This window comes from Chaetomium globosum, genomic scaffold (assembly GCF_000143365.1).
Source record: "Chaetomium globosum CBS 148.51 scaffold_5 genomic scaffold, whole genome shotgun sequence".
Classification (NCBI taxonomy): domain Eukaryota; kingdom Fungi; phylum Ascomycota; class Sordariomycetes; order Sordariales; family Chaetomiaceae; genus Chaetomium; species Chaetomium globosum.
This window is the reverse complement of record NT_165980.1, coordinates 2,009,024-2,028,187: the sequence shown is the minus strand read 5'-3', so window position 1 is coordinate 2,028,187 and position 19,164 is coordinate 2,009,024. Positions and strand designations below refer to the sequence as shown.

At 56.7% G+C, this 19,164-nt stretch overlaps 6 protein-coding genes across 6 annotated transcripts; 1 reads left to right on the top strand and 5 right to left on the bottom strand.

Annotated features, from left to right (window-relative positions):
- Window positions 1-36: 36 nt before the first annotated feature.
- CHGG_07480 (uncharacterized protein) lies at window positions 37-1,142 on the bottom strand (the record flags this gene model as incomplete). The annotated part of the gene is made up of 3 exons (XM_001225135.1): window positions 37-309; window positions 387-666; window positions 733-1,142. 3 exons carry the CDS (start codon window positions 1,140-1,142, stop codon window positions 37-39), a joined length of 963 nt encoding a protein of 320 aa, XP_001225136.1.
- Window positions 1,143-1,861: 719 nt separating this feature from the next.
- On the bottom strand, window positions 1,862-3,518 carry CHGG_07479 (uncharacterized protein; the record flags this gene model as incomplete). The annotated part of the gene is made up of 4 exons (XM_001225134.1): window positions 1,862-2,462; window positions 2,543-2,638; window positions 2,698-2,748; window positions 2,809-3,518. 4 exons carry the CDS (start codon window positions 3,516-3,518, stop codon window positions 1,862-1,864), a joined length of 1,458 nt encoding a protein of 485 aa, XP_001225135.1.
- Window positions 3,519-5,107: 1,589 nt separating this feature from the next.
- Window positions 5,108-6,732, bottom strand: CHGG_07478 (uncharacterized protein; the record flags this gene model as incomplete). The annotated part of the gene is made up of 4 exons (XM_001225133.1): window positions 5,108-5,444; window positions 5,501-6,178; window positions 6,249-6,568; window positions 6,637-6,732. 4 exons carry the CDS (start codon window positions 6,730-6,732, stop codon window positions 5,108-5,110), a joined length of 1,431 nt encoding a protein of 476 aa, XP_001225134.1.
- A 2,939-nt stretch (window positions 6,733-9,671) lies between these two features.
- Window positions 9,672-13,337, top strand: CHGG_07477 (uncharacterized protein; the record flags this gene model as incomplete). The annotated part of the gene is made up of 6 exons (XM_001225132.1): window positions 9,672-9,762; window positions 9,835-9,957; window positions 10,040-10,456; window positions 10,793-11,932; window positions 12,015-12,636; window positions 12,809-13,337. 6 exons carry the CDS (start codon window positions 9,672-9,674, stop codon window positions 13,335-13,337), a joined length of 2,922 nt encoding a protein of 973 aa, XP_001225133.1.
- Window positions 13,338-14,116: 779 nt separating this feature from the next.
- CHGG_07476 (uncharacterized protein) lies at window positions 14,117-15,572 on the bottom strand (the record flags this gene model as incomplete). Its single annotated transcript, XM_001225131.1, has 5 exons — window positions 14,117-14,410; window positions 14,480-14,851; window positions 14,909-15,062; window positions 15,126-15,503; window positions 15,553-15,572. 5 exons carry the CDS (start codon window positions 15,570-15,572, stop codon window positions 14,117-14,119), a joined length of 1,218 nt encoding a protein of 405 aa, XP_001225132.1.
- A 544-nt stretch (window positions 15,573-16,116) lies between these two features.
- Window positions 16,117-17,574, bottom strand: CHGG_07475 (uncharacterized protein; the record flags this gene model as incomplete). Its single annotated transcript, XM_001225130.1, has 3 exons — window positions 16,117-17,043; window positions 17,100-17,386; window positions 17,448-17,574. 3 exons carry the CDS (start codon window positions 17,572-17,574, stop codon window positions 16,117-16,119), a joined length of 1,341 nt encoding a protein of 446 aa, XP_001225131.1.
- Between the last annotated feature and the right edge of the window lie 1,590 nt (window positions 17,575-19,164).

Here is a 19,164-nt window from a genome sequence, read left to right as displayed (position 1 = left end):
CCCCCCCTTCTCTCCCCTCCTTACCGCCCCGTACCATCAAGCACAACCCAACAACAACTTCGGCGCCGCGCTCGATGGCTCATCCCGCGCAACCTCCTCCTTGGGCGGCTCCTCTTCGTCGACATACTCGGTGTCGCCGGCGGGCCGGCTGGTCATCCAGCGCAACAACAAGAAAGCATCGGGCGGGGGTGTCGGCCCGCACAAGTCCAGCTGGCGCGACTGCCGGAGCACCAGCTTGTGCGCGTTGGTGTCGAAGTGCACTTGGGTGATGCGTGCCCATTGGTCGCGCTCTATGGTGTAGATGAGGCCCTGTGGGATGAGGGAAAGGGGGTGGTTAGTGGTTTGGTGGGGTTGGGGGGTGGGTTTGGGGGGTGGTGGGAAATTACCGGTTTGGTGTGGTGCCCGGTGTGTTGGCCTTTTTCGAGCCGAAATCTGACCAGCTGGATGGCGTAGTGGAGGTCACTGCGGAGGACCTTATCCCCCGGGGGGTGGTTCGAATCGATGGCGAAGCAAGCTACGTGGGGTTTGGTCCTGTCGACGGGGAAGTAGACCGCCTCGGGTGAATACTCGCGCTCTACAAAATCATCGGTCGCCGGGTCGAAGATTCTGAACCGACATAGGGGCAGGTCGAGTCCACTGTGCTCCCTGATGGTGTATGAGTCCACTCTAGCCATTGTGATGTTAGTATCGGATGCCCACGGAGGTGGATTGTAACAGATAAAAGCAGCTTACACCCAGGGTTCCCATAACTCTTTATCCATTTCGTACAGGTCTTCGAGACAACCATTGAACCACTGAGCCTTGAGCTCTCCGTACTTGCTTTCTGGCTGTTTATACCATGTTTCTCTGATCTTGTCCTTCCACGACCAGGGTGCCCGGTTCGAAGCAGCTTCGTCAAGGAGCTCATCTGGCACCCACGGTTGAAAGAAGCGCGTGTCGGAACCCCAAAAACTTCCGCTGTCGTCAATATCGAGCGGTTGCCCAAGGACAACACCCAAAGAATCCAATGTCGGTTGGTCAATGACACACGCATTAGTGGTTAGATGATCAAACTTCGCTTTCATTTCGGAAATATCGCGCAGCTGTTTTTGTTCAACCATGGCCCGACGAAGGTTCTCCGTCGTCGCTAATTTCGCTGGCATCGCGGAAGGGCGGAATGGAACCAGACAATGAAGGCAACCTGTGGTGCAGCGTGGTGGTGGTGTTTTGGAAGGTTGATACCTTCGCTTCTCGGAGTGTTGGGGGACAAACCGGAGAAGATTTGGGTGGTTTATGGTCCTTGCGATATTCGTACTGCTCCTTGTTTGTTTTCAGCGGTCGGCTGCCTCGCAACAACCGAGCAAAAAGAGTGACAGCGCACCGAAATGCAGGTGTGATTGGTTGGTTGTAAGTGGTCAGTGATCATTTATACGGCCTTGGAATGGGCCAGGTCTGTGGGCGTGATTGTCGGCCCAGTCCAGACATGAGCCAAGCAGATGTGCCTGGCCAGGATCCATTACAAGGATAAACAAACCAGAGCGAAAAGAGCATCCAAACTGAATTTGATATCATAGTCTATGGTAGGTACATATAAAACTCAAACGCAAAAGGAAAAAAAAGCCAAAAACAAAAAAAAGCCAAAAACAAAAAGGCAGAACGCGGAAACAAAGGAAACTGTGAGCCACAGGCCCAACAACCAACCTAAACCAACTTGAAATGTTGATTACTGGGGTCGGCCGCGATCGCCCGTGACCGACGAGGCACGACTACCACTGGTGGTCGAAGACGCGCGACTAGCTGTTGTCGACGTGGAGCGGTGTCCGGTGGCAGACGAGGTGCGCTGACCGGTAGTCGACGGGGCACGACTACCAGTGGCACCATTCTAGCTGGCCGATGGAGCCTGGTTGCTCGTCGTGGATGAGGAGCGGCTGGTGGCGGACGGGGCACGACTGCCAGTGGCGCGATCACCGGTAGCCGACGGGGCACGACTACCGGTGGTTGACGCGGGGCGGTCACTAGTGGCCGCCGGCCCGCGGTAGCCCGTGGTCGATGGGCGGCGGGTGCCTATGACCAGCGGGCCGTGATGACCGGTGGTCGGCGCGCTGCGGCTGTTTGGAGGTGAGGCCGCCCTGTTACCGTATAGCTCCAGCATGAAGCCCAGAAGGCGACGAATGAAGTTGCTCATGTTTTCAGGGTCGTCGGTTCTCCAGGGACCAAAGCGGTGCATAACTAGGAACCCGCCAACCGTCGGAAGGTCAAGGGCCGCAGTGGTTGATCGTGTCACTCGCCCGGTACCAGGCGCCTGGCCAGAATTGCTCAAGTCGCTTCCGTTGCCACCAGGGCCTCCAGGACCGCCGTTGCGAGATGTAAGTGTGGCTTTCACCCTACCCACGGCGTTTCCCACCACCTTCTTATCCCATCCTTGATATCGACGATGCCTTGCTGGACAAGCTGCTTCAGGAACGTGGGAGAACCGAGCGTTTCTTCGAAGTCGCGTGCTAACCTGGCTTGGGTGTGTTGCAGGGGCGCCGGTTTTGCGATGGTCTCCTTCGGGGCCGTGCACCTCCACGGAGCGTTGCGGATGTACTGCTCATAGCTGGGTCCATACTCCCCGATGATGATATAAATATCATTCAGGTTTTGAGAAATCATCAGTCGTCTAGAGTATGCAACGTTAGCGGAGTATCCGTTTGGGGTAGATCACTTCGCCATACTTACCGCTTCTTCCCGCTGTTCGAGTTCTGCAAAAGGCCTTCGTTGAGTGGGTGGCTGCAAATTCAGGCGGCCATCTCAGCGGCTTCCTGTCTCTCAGTGGAGATTTAGATCGACCTCCTCGTGCCCGACTTGGCCTCGCAAATGGCCATGGGCTTTTCCCAACTAGGTCCAGCTTTTCCGCGACACAAGTAACCATCCACCCGTGCCTCCAGCAACAACTTGTTGTCGACCGTGTGTGTGGCAGGGTTGAAAACGGGGACTTTCAGGTGCAAGGCCAGGCGGGGTGGGACCCAGTGCAAGTCAGAGAAATGCTTATGAAATCCCTGTGAGATTGTCTGCAGCAGCAGGAGCAGGGCGACATTCACATACGACTCGTCGGCGGATGGAGGGTTGTCGGCGCCTCCCTTAGCGGCTGGATGCGACACTGCCGCCGGCGTCCGGAAGTCTGAGGGGGTATTAGAAGGGGGCAGAATCTGGCGGGGAGGTGTAGCCACGGTTGACGGCCCACCGGAACCTTGTTGCTCGACGGGCGTTGTCGGTCGGCCTCTTGCATCCTCCTTCTCGGCTTGGGATTTGTCGGTTTTCGGGCCATCCGTTCCACTGCCCTTGGTGTGCGTGGTAGCCATGACCTGCCAGTACCGGACCATGCTGAAATACCCGCATTCGGGTAAAGGATGTAGGTAAGATGGGGCGCCAACATCTCTCAGGCCCTCGTTCAAGTACGCAGTCAGGTACGAGGACCTGTTTGACTTTGAAACCAACTCCCGCGCAAGTTGGTTGTTGTGAGGGGATACGAATGAATCCCTTGTAACCCGTTTGGCCATTGTCTCGGTACAAATCCGCAAAGTCGTCAATATGATTGTCACAGTTATACCGGTACCAGATCGTGCGGAGGTGAAGGTACTCAGTGTGGGTGATGCTGGAACCTGAGTTGCTAAAGTTGCCGTGTGATATAGTCAGCTCGTTGATCCGACCCGGCACCTTGACTTCAGCGCGGATTTCGTTGTTGTTCCGGATTTCCTGGGCCCATTCTTTGAACGGTAAAGGCCACGTCGTTTTGCTTGTTGGCGGTCATGCCTGTGGACATTTATTTGAGTGGTAGAGAAACAAAGTGTGCTTGGAAAGTGAGAATGATAGGTGTCGAATTGTACTTAGCGGTGTAAGGCGGGTATCCACGAGCCGGGACATATTCGCTCACAGCAGCGAGTGCTCTCTCTTCGGCTTACGACCTTAAGCGGCTTATTTGTTGAAGCCGTTCCTTCCTCTAAGCCGTAGAGTGACTGCTCTCGAAGGCAAGAGCGGTTGGGTACTAGCTCGAGGGAAGGAGCGGGCTGTGGATCGAACCGGTTAGGTGCTCTAAGCCGGCAACGTACCGTCAACCTCCTGCTCACTCGCCTGGAGCTGCTCTTTTTGCTCAAGCCGTGATAAATTCGCTCAAAGCGTAAGCCGTCAAAGGCTTTTCAGTCTCGGCATGGGGCGGTAATGTAGTCGATCCAGATCTGACAGCTGCTGTTGTTCGAAAACTGAGACGCCAAAATGGGGAAATTTGCCGCTATTTATCTGGCATCGTCTCTTGCAGTCCTCTCCTACAATACTTTGGTATTGGCCGCCTTGTTGTTGAGAATTGCAGTTGCTTTCTAATCGACCTCGCCGTCGTTTCACCGCGTGAAACAAGGTCAGCCATCAACCGGACCAAGGACCAACATGGCCATGAAAAACAACGCTTTCCGGGCCACCTCAGGCTACGGCATTCACATTGGGCTCATCCCATACTCACCTTAGCAGCTGGACAATGGGTTTGGAGGCGGCACAGTGGACCACCCCTAGGTCCCAAGGGTGGCCCGGCCTACGGCATGGAGCTCAACTTCAGACAGTCGATGTTGGGGGATCGACCAACTCAGTATCGGTAGGTCGGGTTTCTGGACTGACTCCTGAACTGGGGTAGGGAGGTGGTTCATGCCCGGGCCATCAGCGGCGCGCACCGCCATGTACCTATATGTTATTGTGATTGAAACTCTGGTTCGCGAGGGGGGGAGGGGAGGGGGGGGGGTTGTGAGCTGTGAGTTGTCAATACTACTGGGGCTTTTCGACCGTAAGTCCCCATCATTTGTGAGATAACTTTGGAATCTTGGCTGTTGGTTTTCCAATAATACGAAGGTGGGAGGAGCCGAGATTCAATTCTTGCCTACCACCATGAATCACCACCTCTGCCCCCTGAGACCCGATTCATTGAATAAATCCCGCATGAGCGAAGAAGTGAATCACTATCATAGCGTGTTGAAGGCTAACGGCTCAATATTAACAGGCGTAGACAAAATTAACAAAAAAGGTATCATGTAAGAAGGCAAAACACGGCATATCCAGCCACCCACATCACGACTCACCACCCCGGATCCCCACGACGGTCAATCCCTCATGCCGTCTTCTCCGGCACATCCCCCTTGATGCTATGGCTGGGGCTGCCCGTCATGCCTGTCATGGCGCCGTCGATATGCCGGGTGATCTCGACGTAGTCGTACGCAAACTCGCCGAGCTCGCCATCGTCGAGGCCAATCTCTTCTTCGGCGGCACTGGCACGCAGCGACAAGCCGGGGACGAGGTTCATGAGGAACAGGATGACACAGGTCATGACGAACGAATACGAGAAGCCCGCGACGCTGTCGGCCAGCTGGTAGCCAAGCTGGACGTAGTTCTGGTTGACCCAGCCGCCGTCGATCTTGGTGCTGCCGTCCAGACGGGCGATGTAATCACTGTGTGTATGGGTTAGCTCGGGATTGTTTGGTGGAAGGGGGCAGTCTTGACTCACGCAGCAAAGAGGCCTGTTAGCAGGTTGCCGACGATACCGCCCACGCCGTGCTCGGCAAAGATATCGAGGGCGTCGTCGATACCGAGCACGAATTTCAGCTTGGTGGCAAAGTTGCACACCACACCGCCGACCACACCAAACACGACGGCAGACCAGGGCGGCACGTACCCCGCGGCGGGGGTGATGGCGACAAGGCCCGAGATGACGCCGCTGCAGAAGCCGACGGTGCTCCACTTCTTCTCGAGGCGGTAGTCGAGCAGGCACCAGGTGAAGCCGCCGACGCAGGCGGCGATGTGGGTGACGACGCAGGCCATGACGGCGCGCATGTTGGCGCCGAGGGCGCTGCCGCCGTTGAAGCCGAACCAGCCGACCCAGAGGAAGACGGTGCCGAGGACGACGTGGGTCACGTTGTGCGGGCGGTAGGGCAGGCCGTGCACGCGCGTGTAGCCGGTGCGCTTGCCCAGCATGAGCGAGTAGGCGAGCGCGGCCGCCCCCGAGCTGATGTGCACGGGCGTGCCGCCCGCGAAGTCGAGCCCGCCCATCTGGAAGGACCAGCCGTTGGCGTTCCAGGTCCAGTACGCGATCGGGTCGTACACGATGGTCGCCCAGATGAAGATGAAGACCACGCAGGGCAGCATGCGGCCGCGGTCGGCGGCGGCGCCGATGGCGAGGGCGGGGCTAGGCAAGCACAGGGTTAGTTTGACACTTGCTTCCTGGGGGTGTGCAGGAGGGGAGGGGGGTTACGAACGTGATGGCGGCGAACATGCCCTGGTACAGGCAAAACAGTATGTCAGGGAGCTTGGTGCTGCCGACACTGGGTTGGGCAAGCACCTTCATCAACCCGAAGTTGGTGAGGTCGCCAATAAAGGCGCTGCCCGTATGGGAGAAGGTGAGTGAGTAGCCCCAAAAGAACCACTGGAAGCCGGCGATGGCTATGGATATCAGGGATAACCAGATCAGAGCGAGGGCTGACTTCCGGCGCGCCAGGCCGCTGTAGAAGAAACCGACACCGGGGACCATGAGCAGCACAAGGGCCGAGGATGTCATGATCCACGCGAAGTCGCCGGCCTACGGGCAATGTCAGTGACGGGGGCTACGACTGCGTTGCGGTTCTTTCTCCAACGCTCGGGCCTTACCGAGTAATACAAGTTCAGGTCCTCGGTCATGGAGTCGCCGCCAGGGTCGGCAACACCGGTGACTCCGGTGTACGTGGTTAACGGGCCGGTCGACATGGTGAAGACGGCCAGATCGTCGAAGCAAAAGCAGCGTAAGACTGGTATTTGGTCCGATGAAGAGAGAGACAAGGCCAGGAGTTAGCTACCCCAGCTCGTGAGGGAGCAGCAGGGTCAAATAAGCTCCCGCCAGCTCCATTCCCGCACCCCGAGTGCATCCCATTCTTCGACTCCTTCTGTCAACCTTGCTGCAAACTGATAAGACCATCGATTATTATGGCCCCTTGATTCCGTTCTAGGCACGTCCTTTCTTGGCTAGGGGCCCAACATCAATAGGTTGGGTGGGGCCACTGATAAGGCAAGCGGCCCAGGTCTCCTCCCGCTTTGTTGTGGCCGAAGGAAGGATTGGAATTTGGTGGGGGCCAGGGACTCTGCCGTGGGGGAGGGAAGAGAAAACAGACCAGATTTGCTGAATCTGAAGGTCCAGAATATTCGGTCGCCACTGTGGTAAAAACGCGTGTCCAGTGCAGGTTGTGAAATGGTATGTATCCTGGAAACCATGGAAGGTCTGCTAAGGTGCATGCATGGTGTTGCTTCAAGATTCCCAGGTTCTGCAGGGCTCTGCAGGGTGCTGCTGGTGAAGTCGTTTTGGGGGTTCTTCGGGTGCTGAGCCGCTAGCCTAACCAACCACTTCGGTTTCGCGGCCATGATAAGATAACGACACTGAGCTTGGAACAACGTGGAAGAAGTATTTTCGTACCAGGAACATTCTTCACATCTTTATTTTACATACCTAACTGCAGTAAGGGATGCTTCGATGTTGCGACTCCTGCTGTCCCCCACATCCATCTGTCCCGAGCCCTTGGGAAGCCATCGGCTACAATTAACTCAGCTGCAGGCTTGCAGCTTTCGTCTGCGTTATCTCTTGGCACACGTCTTGGTCTTGGCAATCAGTCACCTTTTTATGATGGGGTGGGAGAGTGGAGGGGGGTTCCATATTAGATATGAAGCTGGTAAATCAGATATCCTTTAAAAGTTTGCTCCCTTTCATTTGGCCTCGCAGTCTGCCTAGCCTGCCTCAGGTATCCGCACTGAACTCCGGGTGCCGGAGCCCTCCATTCCATGACTTACCTACTACTCACCTTAAAACCTCCACCGACGGCCATCCCGTTATATTTTTTTTTTGGTCCATCTCATCCGAAAGATTCAAGGCAGCAGAAAAGCTTGAGCTATTTCGCGTTCGAGATGACATCACAGGAAACTGCGTAGGTGCTTACTCCGTGCTGACGTAGTGTTGCTGGAGCTGGGTCGCCAAGTCGCCTTGCCGTGGAAGGGTGGAGACTGTGGGGTTGAAGTACGAATGCGGAAATCATGAAACTGAGTGTAAGTTGGGCTACCAGCATAGACCAAGGTACCAGGTATATCAACTAAAAAGCATCAAATATTTGTCTTATGGCTGCTCGGTAAATACAACCTAATGTGTGTGGTTTTGTGGCTTTTCTCTCAATCTCAGCGTGGAATAATTTCATGGAACAGGAATAAAACAAGATTTGAATAACTAGTTAACTATCGTATCATGAGCATCCATATTATCATCCGATCCCTCACGACATACCACGGTAATAGATCTTTAGCCACCTGGGTGTCGTTAAAAGTGGCATGTGTATTGATACCTAGTTGATGATTCTCGAGCCGTTGCCTCATCTGCGCGAGGTGGCTTGAAAGTGGTCAGCCACCCAGCCAACTGAACCCCGCTCTCAGTCCCGTGCCCCAGGTGCTGAAGTATGTACCTTATGTACCTCTCTGCACCTTCGGCAGTTTCTGCTGGAAATTGAACCAAACAAATTGAAGCAAACCAGATTGAACTCATTGGATGCAGTAAGTATGGACATGCGCTGTGCATTTCCAGATTCCAGAATCCCAATCGCCCTGCATTCCCATTCGACGCGTCCAGCCTACAGCACAAATGGGGTTGCCCAATAAATTCAACAGCCACACACGGCCAGGAACAGACGGAGTTTTCCAATGAACAGCCGCCATGTCGGGCCACGGAACCCCTCGACAGGCTGAGGCGGCCATGCAGGCAAACAAGCCCTCCACTGCTCCGCACTTCCGCCTGGGCAGCTGCGACCAGTCCGTCACGTTTGCCTGCTCCCGCTAAACAAGTTAAACAACCCCCGGTTGAGAGCGCTTACCTACCTGAGCCCGAGCACCTCATGGCTGGTCACGTTGGTGTGTGTATCGTGACCACCTAAGCCGGCGCGGTCCTGACCGCAACCCCCGAAACCTTAAAGCGATTGCCCAAGCAATTGCCCAAGCAACTGCGCAACCACGGGCACCTTCCGACCAGCGTCCAAGGCGGCAAGTCGGCGACCCTGCAAAGCTGTTTGTCCATCAGAAAACTACCTGATGGATTCACCCAGCCTTTGAGTGATTATCCCCATACCTACCTAATCACCCCCCCATATCCTTACATCTCTGTGTTTGGCGTCATCATATGGTCATTGAGACCATTTCGTCCGTTCTTTCTTCCCCACCAGGGCTACCTTAGATCACCTCACTTGTCAACCCGATCCGACCCTCCAACTCTTCTACCTATCCGACTTCCCTCAACAGGACTTGGGAGTCCTGAACAGTGAACTTGGCCCTCGTGGGCTCGGGCAGACCGTCACAACTGCAACCGGGAAAATCAGAGGCTGCGCGGTGGAATAATTAGGAATCGAACTCCGTCGCATATCCCTACAACGACCGATCAATCAATGACTTGATCTGTACGACCTGTTCACCTACCTCTTCACTTGTTCTACGATATTTTTGCCCTTGTTGCCTGTGCATTCCGGAATCCGCACCTTGACGCCCCCCACTCTGCCTCTGCACACTCTCTAGTGCAGCAAAGCGGCCCAGCCAGAGGCCGAAACCTTTTTCGACAATGCCCTCATGGACCCTTCTGCGAGCCAAAATTGCAAAAAGCATCCGACAAGTTGCAACAGTGGCCCGCCATGGTGAAGCGAGGTCATAACTCGCTAGACGAGACGTCACAGGGCTCTCGTGGGCCGAAACAGCAGCGCTTGATGACGACAACAAATGGAGGTAAGGGGGCGAGACTTCCAAAGACCTGCGCACCATCGACGCTACTGGGCTGGCTAACAGATCTCTCTTCAGCCCAAGATGGGACGGCGGGGGTCTCGACTCTTCCGGCTATTTCTCCTTCAGCGCATCATCCGGCCCCAGCCAACACCGCCGCCGGAATCATTGAAAACCAAGGCTCCATAAGCAATCCCATCGGTGGGTGATGTTTCATCCACCCTTCATCGCCCCGACATTTCCACCCTGTGCCATGAGTTGCTAATCTACCTCCTTCACCAAGACCTCACAAAATCCCCAAGTCCTCCGCCCTGTCTGCCAGACGGACCGATCGACTCGTCGATACAGATAAGCCAGGCCACCAGCACCATCCCTAGCGCTGGCCGTAAACCCTTTCGTCAACGTGCCGTCGCCACATTCAACCGCGTGAGAATGAACGCAGCACAAACCACCCAGATTGAAAATGACCGGCGGACGGCCGAGGTTTTGCAGCAACGGTTGTATGCCGAGAATGAAGTCTCCCCGGGTCAAGATCAGTCTATCCAGCCCCCTCGAGCTCCCAGGGTATTCGTTCCCGCCGATCCGCTGGTTGATTTTCGAAATCGACTTCGTCTCTGCCGATGCACTCGGTGTCGGACGGCTATCACCATCAAGGGTGCCACTCTCATTCAAAGGACCGGGGAGATGCTGAAACAAAGTCGTAAGTTCCCATATTTGGTTTAATTGAGTCGCCGACAGGGGCTAACCGTTGCAGGATACCTCCACTCATGCGTTTCCTGCCCCAAGTGTAAAGGTCTCGTTTGCATTCACTGCGGCGGGTACCACACCGGTGCGTCGCCCAGGCTCAAGCACGTCGTTACTGCAAAGGGGTTCAAAGCTGCTTGGTGTTGCGACCAAGGCCGTTTATTTCTAATATTCTCTCTTCTTTGCGGTCTTGAACCTGCGGCACAGCCGTCGGGCAGTAAATTGGTCAAGTCCCCAGATCAGGGAGCGCAGCTACGGGGTTCTACTAGTAATCGCTCGCTCCTTTCTAAAGGCACGGGCTATGGCGACAACGACTGGGATTGGAAACAGCAGATGAATCTTGCTAAACCCCAGGCCTGGAAAAATGCCAATGACGAAACAGGCGACTTGACACTCTATTTCCAGGCCCTGTCGTTGCTTTTGCCCTCTCCTAGCAAGGAGGCACCGACGCCCTTCGATCGAGAGCCCCAACCGCTAATCTCAGAAATGATTCAGAGAAGCCCAATCATGGCACGCGCCTCTGAATTGCTGAGACATGGCGCGATCGAAGAGATCAACCAGCGCTGTCGCCCGATCGCGGTGGTTCTCGACTTTATGGAAGCCCTCGCCGGTCACGAGAGTACTTGTTCACTCCTGTTTCACCCGAGGATCCTTTACCCAGCGGTGGAACAGCTTCCTCAAATTGTTCTTACCGGTTCCAGGACGCAGAAGCTACAGAGTACCGGGGCCAGCAAATACGAAACGTCGGAATCTCTGGCCGCCGTTGCCGAGCAGCTGGCGATCCCAGCCCGCAAGTTTGTGGAAGCATCGCGCCGAGTCGGAAGTCTCGATGCAGAATATGAGAAGGGGGAATCGCTTATAGTTCTAAAGAGGATCTGCAGCATCGCCGACAGCCTTGGGGATCTTCGTGCCCAACTAGCGATTAGCACCCCCCAGAAGTCTTCTTCGCCGCCGCCGCCTTGCCGCCCAACAGCCAATGTCATGACGCGCAGTGCACGCGCTAATGCCGCCAAAGAAGCTGAAATCAAGGCCCTCAAGGTGGCCTCGAACACGTCATCCGAGTGGCACCGCGAAAACTGTCTCAAGGGGGTTTCGGACGACATAATGCTAAATAGCTTCCACTTTGCCGCCGCCGCAAAGAAGGCAGGGGAATCAAAGCCAGCGGCAGGCCGGATGAGAAAGCTCCTGGCGCAGGTGTTATCCCTGAGTACCGACTTGCCTGATGGCATCTACGTCCGGCACGGTGAAAGCCGCATGGACGTGATGAAGGTCTTGGTCGTTGGCCCACCTGACACGCCTTACGAGCACGGCCTGTTTGAATTTGACTTGTTCTGTGGCCCCGAGTTTCCGAAACGCCCACCTGAAATGTTCTTCCGGACAACAGGTGGCGGCACGGCGCGGTTCAACCCCAACCTGTACGTGAATGGGAAGAGTAAGTTATGCCCCGACGAAAACCACCCATTGACCTTAGAGAATCGTGCTAATATCCGCGCTAGTTTGTTTCTCGTTGCTAGGAACCTGGCGGGGCCAGCCGTGGGATCCGAACCGGTCGACCCTGTTGCAGCTTTTGGTTTCAATCCAGGCCATGATCTTCAATGACCTGCCCTATTACAATGAGCCGGGCTACGAGCTGCGTAGTGACCACGCTGCTGCCCAAGCGTACAACAGGACTGTCGAGCGTTTAACAGTCCAGTACGCCATCATACCTTGGCTCGCCAACCGCCTGGTCGCCTCAATCAAACCCGCCCAAACAACGGACGCATCTCCGGCAAACAAGCAGGTACATGGCAACCCTACGGGCGCAACGGTAAACCAATCCCAGACAAATCAGCCGCCGCCCTTGGCCGCAGTCACACACTCCGCCGCCGGTATGAACCTAGGGGAGTACGATGTGCCTGCGTCTGGGGACGCGGAGCATGACGTATCGGCCCCCGTGGTGCCTCCAGCAACCCCGGGTTCTCAGCCGGCTCCTGGCGGTGATGACCCTATCTTTGGCGCCGTTGCCCGCGAGCACTTCAGAGCCAAGGCTAGCGCAATCGTTACAACGGTGCAAAAGTGGGAAAAGCTGTCTACAACCGGCGCGGGGATGTTGGTCCCCATGACCCAGGGCCTCGAGAACCTGCTGGATCGGCATGGGTTTAATGATTAGAAGAAGAACCCCGAGGTTCAGGTCCGAAGCCTTGCCCGTGTGGAGCTCCTACAAAAATACAAGCTGTGGAAACATGCGGGTAATGCTCGCTTGCCAATCCACGCCGATCACGCCCACGAAACTCCCGCCGGTTGCTCGCAACTGACACATCGCATCGAGACTTGGCTGGGGGCGATTCCCGACACACGGTCGGCATTTGAGCAGTTCCAAGAGAAGTGGAAGGCATATACGGCAAAACTCTGGTCCCCCGAAACTCCACACCTCGAAATCCCCCCTTCAGCCGGAAGGCCAGGTGCACCACGGCCCCTGGCTTCATCCCTCCCACGATCCATTCGCCGTGTCCCCCCAAGTCCCATCCGCGCAGCAACCCGAGCTTCTTCCCGCGCCCCTGATTGTCCCGACGCCACAACCGCCACCTGGGTATCAGTTTCAGGCTCATCCGTCATTCCAGGCTGCCCAAGCAGAAAACGCCCAGAGATATGGGCCGGTGCAGTCGCCACCACCGCAACTACCCCCACAGCCGAAGTTCGAGCCCATGGATTTTGGTCCCACCGGGCCAGAGGACACCGCCACCGCGCCAGAGGCTGTCGGGCCAGAGTACATGTGGTTAGAGGATACCGGGGTTGATGACCCGGGAGAGTACCTGTGGGTAGAGGAGACCGGGGCAGAGGACCTCGGGACACAGTAGTACCCGTGGCTAGAGGCTACCGGGGCAGAGGACACCGGGGCAGGGGACACCGGGGCAGGGGACATCTGGTCCTCGCTGGAAAAAATGTGGTCAGAGCACTCCTGGCTAGAGGACGTCTGGCCAGAGAACACCGGACCAAAGGAGTGAGTTGACCTGCTGCTGATTCTTCTTAGGGCTTCTTTCATGTGTGTGGCCTTCTCCTACTCCCCTTATTACATTAATATCGTCAATATCCTGCATTGTGTTTTACATTGTTACGCCCGCCTTCTCATGCTCTCTCCTGCTGCGGCGGATGTCTCAGGGGCGGAAGTGTTGGGGCGGGGCCTCAGGGTTCACAGACTGGCGTTTTTTGTGGTGGAATCACATTTCTGGAGTTTTTCTTTCAGCGGAGTTGCAGATGGATGGGTGTGTTTAACGGAAAATTTGGCGTTTGTGGTGGCAAGGGAGGAACAGGTGCAACAGATGATGATGGTAGGATAATTAGCTAGCGGAATAGACTGACTTGGCGAACTTTATTGCGGATCTGCTTTGGCGCGTGGAAAACGAGGATGTCGCCCGGTGAACACGAACGAACGGGACGGCCTTGCCGGGGTATTATTTCTTGCTTCTTTTCTCTCTTCTCCCCCGACCCTCTTTGCGTACTTCGCCCCCTTAAAAGTTCTCCAGTAGTCTTTTGCAACCCGAAACACCACCCTCCCTAACGCCATGCCATGCCTTATGCCTTCCAAAACACCAATGCAAACCAAACCAACCCCTAGGCTATCCTAGAGAAGCGCCTTTCACAACGGCCCGCCAAACGGATCATCCAGCCCCTTGCCCTTCTGCCCCTCGCCCAACACACGCCTCCTTTTAGGATCCCGCGGCAGCGCGTCCCCAAATACGGCGGCGTCGCTGTTAGCGTTGTTGTTATTCTTGTCGCCGCGTTCGTCGGGGTCGCCGTCCTCCGAGTCGGATTTCTTGGCCGCCTGCTCGCGCCGCGCGCGCTGGAGTTCGACGAGGTTCCACCGTTCGGGGTCGCGGCATTTGTTGAGTTTTTTGCGGAGGGGGGTGATTTGCGCTTTTATTACGGCGCGCTGTTTGGGGGAGGGGTGAGTCTTTGTGTGGTGGGGAAGGGGGAGGGAAAGGGGGAAGGGGGGATGTACATTTGTCCAGTGTTCCCTCCGCTCGGGCAGCTCTCGTGAGAGCAAGTCCCGGCATGCCTCGATCGTGCCGAGAACCTTGTCGCGGGCCACGGACCCGATTATTTGTGCCTTGTCTTCACTGCGGGGCGCGGATTCCTTCGAGGGACCGCCGTCGGTGCCGGAAGCCGCTGGTGTGTCGGCGCCGGAATCGGTGGGCGGGGCGATGTGGTGGAAGGTTTGGGTTATTAGGCGCTCAGCCAGACCGCGGTCGGCGAGGGAGAGAGCGGCCATCATGATCTGGCTCGGTGTGTAGTGGAAGTAGGCGTCGGTGATGAGTGGGCTGAAGCGTAGGATTTCGCGGGCGCGGGTTTCTGCGGCGCCGAGCCGGGCACGCTGTGCAAAAGGGTTGGGTTAGCGGACGAGCTGAGGGGGAGTAAGAGGTGGGCGTACGTCAATGTCAGGGAGCGAGGCGAGCTCCATCAGGGCACCGCGAAGGGCCCGGAACGGGTGCTTCACGTCGATGGCGAACCGGAGACCCTGACAGAGCAAAAACTCGCCAGCCAGAATTTCTTCTGGATTCTCCCTCCCAAATGTCTTAACAAAGCTGAGCAGGAGGATGTCATGATTAGCTGCATGTTCCAGACCTCACTTGGGCGGAGAAGCGTACTCGGTAATGCTCACAAAGGACCCTTCCGCCTTGCACCCAAAGAACAGGGCGACAATTAGCATCTCCTGCGGCGGATATGTCATGATGCTGTTTGTAACATAGAATCTCCGGAAGAAGGCCGCAGCGGTGGCCTTGATCTCGTCTGTCATCTCGGCGTGGTCTCCGGCCCTCAGAAGCTCCGATGTGAAGAAGGTGACGAGTTGGGCCTCCTCGGGCGCTGTGAGAAACACGGGGAGCGTGGGAGTAGAGGTTCCATCGGGGTCAGGCGTGTTCGCGTTCGACGTAGGGGCGGAGGTGTTGGAATTGGGGAGGGAAGAGAGGCGTTCGGCGATTCTCCCTCCCAGCGGCGGTATTCGTCTTCTCTCGCATCGCGGACAACTGGGTCGGTGAGAAAGACCACAGCTGGAACTGCGACGTTTGTCGGTACCGGGCATCTTCGGTAGCCATGGTGGCGGGTTTGTCGTTTGCAACAGCGTTTCGTGTAGTAGTCAATGTCAAGGCCAGAGTCCTTTGATCGAGAGCTGTCGGAGCATGCTGGGTGGAATTGAGGTTCAGAACCCCACCGCAGCGTTGCATGGTTAGTGCCTCTTGGCTGCAGGGGCGCTCTGTCAATCCCACCTTGCAGGCCACGCGCGCCGCGTTCCCACGCTCACAACTGCACGAAAATTGATTACGCCGCCGGACTCTTCTTGGGGCAAACTGCGTGTGCGAAACGCTGAAACGATGCAATTTATCATAACGTCTGCCTTGCGGTTTGCATGGTTAACTGTGTCTATATAGGACCACCGAGTTCATTCTAGAACTGCGCGGAGCCAGCCCACGAAAGCATTATAACACCCAACACCGAGCGCCTCCCTCCAAAACCCAGTCATACCAATATCCTGGACATATCATCACCTCATTGCCGGCCTGTCGCCGGCCTATCACCATGCTCAACTCAGACGAGCCTATGATTACCTGTCTTTCCGCACCATCCATGCCACATTAATTACTAGTACGCAACCTCGCGCCTCGCCGGCACCGGCGGAGCGGGCTTCTTGGCCCTGCTCGGCGGCGGCGGCGGCGGCACCTTCTTCAGCCCGCCCAGCACGTTGAAATTACCATTACTTATGCCGGCGTTGTTGCTCGGGGTGCGGCTCAGGCTCCCGACGCTGGTCGTCGAGCTGGTGCTGCGGTTTCCCCAGCTGGGGCTGCCGGCGTCGCTGGCGCCACTATCGTCGTCGCGGTCGGCAAAGACGTCGTTGTGATTATTGTTGTTGATTGGCGCGGTCACGATCCTGCTGACGGGACGCAGCTGGCCGCGAAGAGCGCCCACATTCATCGCGGTGTTGTGTGCGGGGGTGGGGGTCGAGGAGACGCTGGCGCCACGCTCGCGGGTGAGGGTCGCGCCGCCCTGGAAGCTGGCGCTGGCGTGGCTTGGCTTGCCGATGGCTGGGCGGACGGGGCCGTCGGCTTGTTGGGTGAAGGACTGCATGCGCGAGTGCGCAGGCCGGACGGGCATGCGGACCGGGGGCGCGGTGCTGGGTTCAGTTTCGAAGGTGCTTGTGCGTGACAGGCGGTCGGTGTAGCTCTGCGTTGTGTTGGCACGGCTGCGCACGGTCGGGCGCCGCTCGACGGGGCTGTAGCTTGGGGAGACGTTGCTGGGCCAGTTCTGGCGGACGCGACGGAGCTCCTCGGCCGCTCGCTCGTGGTATTCCAGTTCGGCATCCAGGAATTGGGTCAGGTCGCGCGTGCTTTCGGCCTCCATGTCTTGGATGTCTTGCATGCGGCGCAGCACATCCTCAGAGGACTCTTCGTATTTGGCCTTTGCGCCGCGGAGCTCTTCTTCGAGGCGGAAATCGTCGCGCTTGGCTTTGTGGACCCTGCCCATGCTTGTGTCATAGTTCAGGCGGCGAGTTTCGAGCTTCTTGCGGGCGGTCTGACGTCGTCTGTTAGGGGGTTGTTCGAGGTGGGTAAGGTGGGGAAGTCACTGACCTGGTACTCCCTCATCATCGCCAAGGACCTCTCAAGAGACTCCAACCATGACGCTGTCGCCTCGCCGACGAAGGTTTCTTGGATTGCCGACACCCTCTCGTTGGCGCGGCCCATTGTTACCAAGCAGTTGCCGAACTCAGAGTCTGGGTGGAACTCCTCGCCGTGGCCGACCATGGTACGACCCAGGTATCCGACTGGAAGAGCTTTTTCCCTGTCCTCAGAAGGCTCAAGGTGCCGGCCCATCCACTTGACATACTGGTTCATTGACCTCTGGAGACGTTCCATGCCTAGGGAGATATCAGCAAACAGTCTTGGCAGGATGTGTTACATGTGGGACAAGTGGCCTACCCTCAAAGCGCAGCGCCATCTCGGTCTCGAGCATCTTGAAGTCGTCTGACATGGTCGTCTTGGCTTCGCCGCCCATCTTCTCTCCGGCCCATTGGAAGGCGCGGTCAAACTTCTTGGTGATATTCATGGTTGCTGGTGGGTGTCCTCAAGTGTGTAAACGATAGTGTCTGGAGGAGAGAGACGGAGAGAACTCGAGGTCTCCGGCAGTAAATGTAAGTCGTGTCTTTTTGGCTCGGAACGAAAACTGCCAACACACAACTTGTTCACCAACCTCTCGGTTTTGGCGTGTGGCTGGTCGGCGTCCAATGCTTGCAACGAGTGACGTTTCCCAATGCGACCAGGGGCAGCAGTGTCTGGGCGAAGGGCGTTGGATATCTGAAAATGGGTGCAGCCCACCTTTGGTGTTGGACAAACGGATGACTTGGACGAGAATAAAACGAAAGACTGGGAACCCGTCCGAAGGCAGATCAAGCTTGATAAATAACGAGAGTGTTTTGGTTGTCTCCTACTCGAAGGGGTGGCAATAAGATTGACTGGACCTGGACCGCCAGCGCTGGATTGCGAAACTCGCCAAACAGTTGAATCGGGACCCCTGTCCTGGCTGCTTGGGACCAGGGTGCGAGGGAACCAGGCGGGTGCTCCAGACCAGTGATGTTGCAGCGCTTGTCTGCACCTGCAGGGCCTGGACAATGCCCTCCTTCGTTCCTGACCGCCAAGGGACGGGACGGGACAAGTAACCGACGGAGTTGATCGATGGGCGGGCTTTCCTGGCCTCCAACAAAACCCGAAAATGGAAATGGCAGGAAATATGGGAAAATACGAGCCCGGGTCAATGGATCGCCACCACAGTTCCTTGTTTCCCTTGAGCAATTGACTCCTTTCACGGCGGCCAGAGCAAATGTATTGCATACGAGGTTCCTCTCCACGCTCACTGTCTCCCCCACTGCCTGTGCTGGGTAAATTTAGGTATGTACTCCGTAGACGCGCGTCTGGAATCTGTTGGGAAAAAAGGATGGCCACTTCTTTCGACCATGGCCTCCACCCGCCTGATCGAACGGCCTGATGGGACGGTCGTATGGCATACAGCGGCCCATTCTCAGACCTCCTGTCTCTGGGCTCGGGTCCTCGAGTTGTGCGTCGGATTGCGGGTTTCTGGCAGCCAGTGCAGGGTTCCCCAAAATCTCCCGGTTCGTCTCAGCGAACCGTTTATGAGGCGCAGCAGTGCCACCCCATCCACCAGCGAGACGCGCACACTGCGCATCACGATCCGGTCCCGCGGGATCGACTGCAATCGGCGGGCAGTGGCGCGCAAAAAGCATCTTTTGGGAAGACATACCGTCGCGCCCCTGGCGCATGCATTTCTGGGGTGCAGCATCTTCAACGAGGCAAGTCGGCCCGGGCAGCCTGAAGTTACTCGAAATTACGTCTCGCGGCCCTCGTGGAGGAGCGATCAATCTCGAGAAATTGAGTAACCAACCGTGGTGATGATACGGTGTGCTTCTGGTCGCACTTTAGCCCCGGTGTGCGTGAGCGAGGGCTGGCCAACGAGACCATCGCCCATGAAAGTGAACTGTTGTGCTGCCAGTTTAGACGCCGGAAAAGTCCGCCAGCCGCCAAATTCAGGGGTTGGCCGCCAATCGAGCCCCCGTTGCTTCAGGGCCCCCGACGCGTCCATGTTAACCCCACGAAGCATCCCTGTCATCAAGCCGTTTCAGCC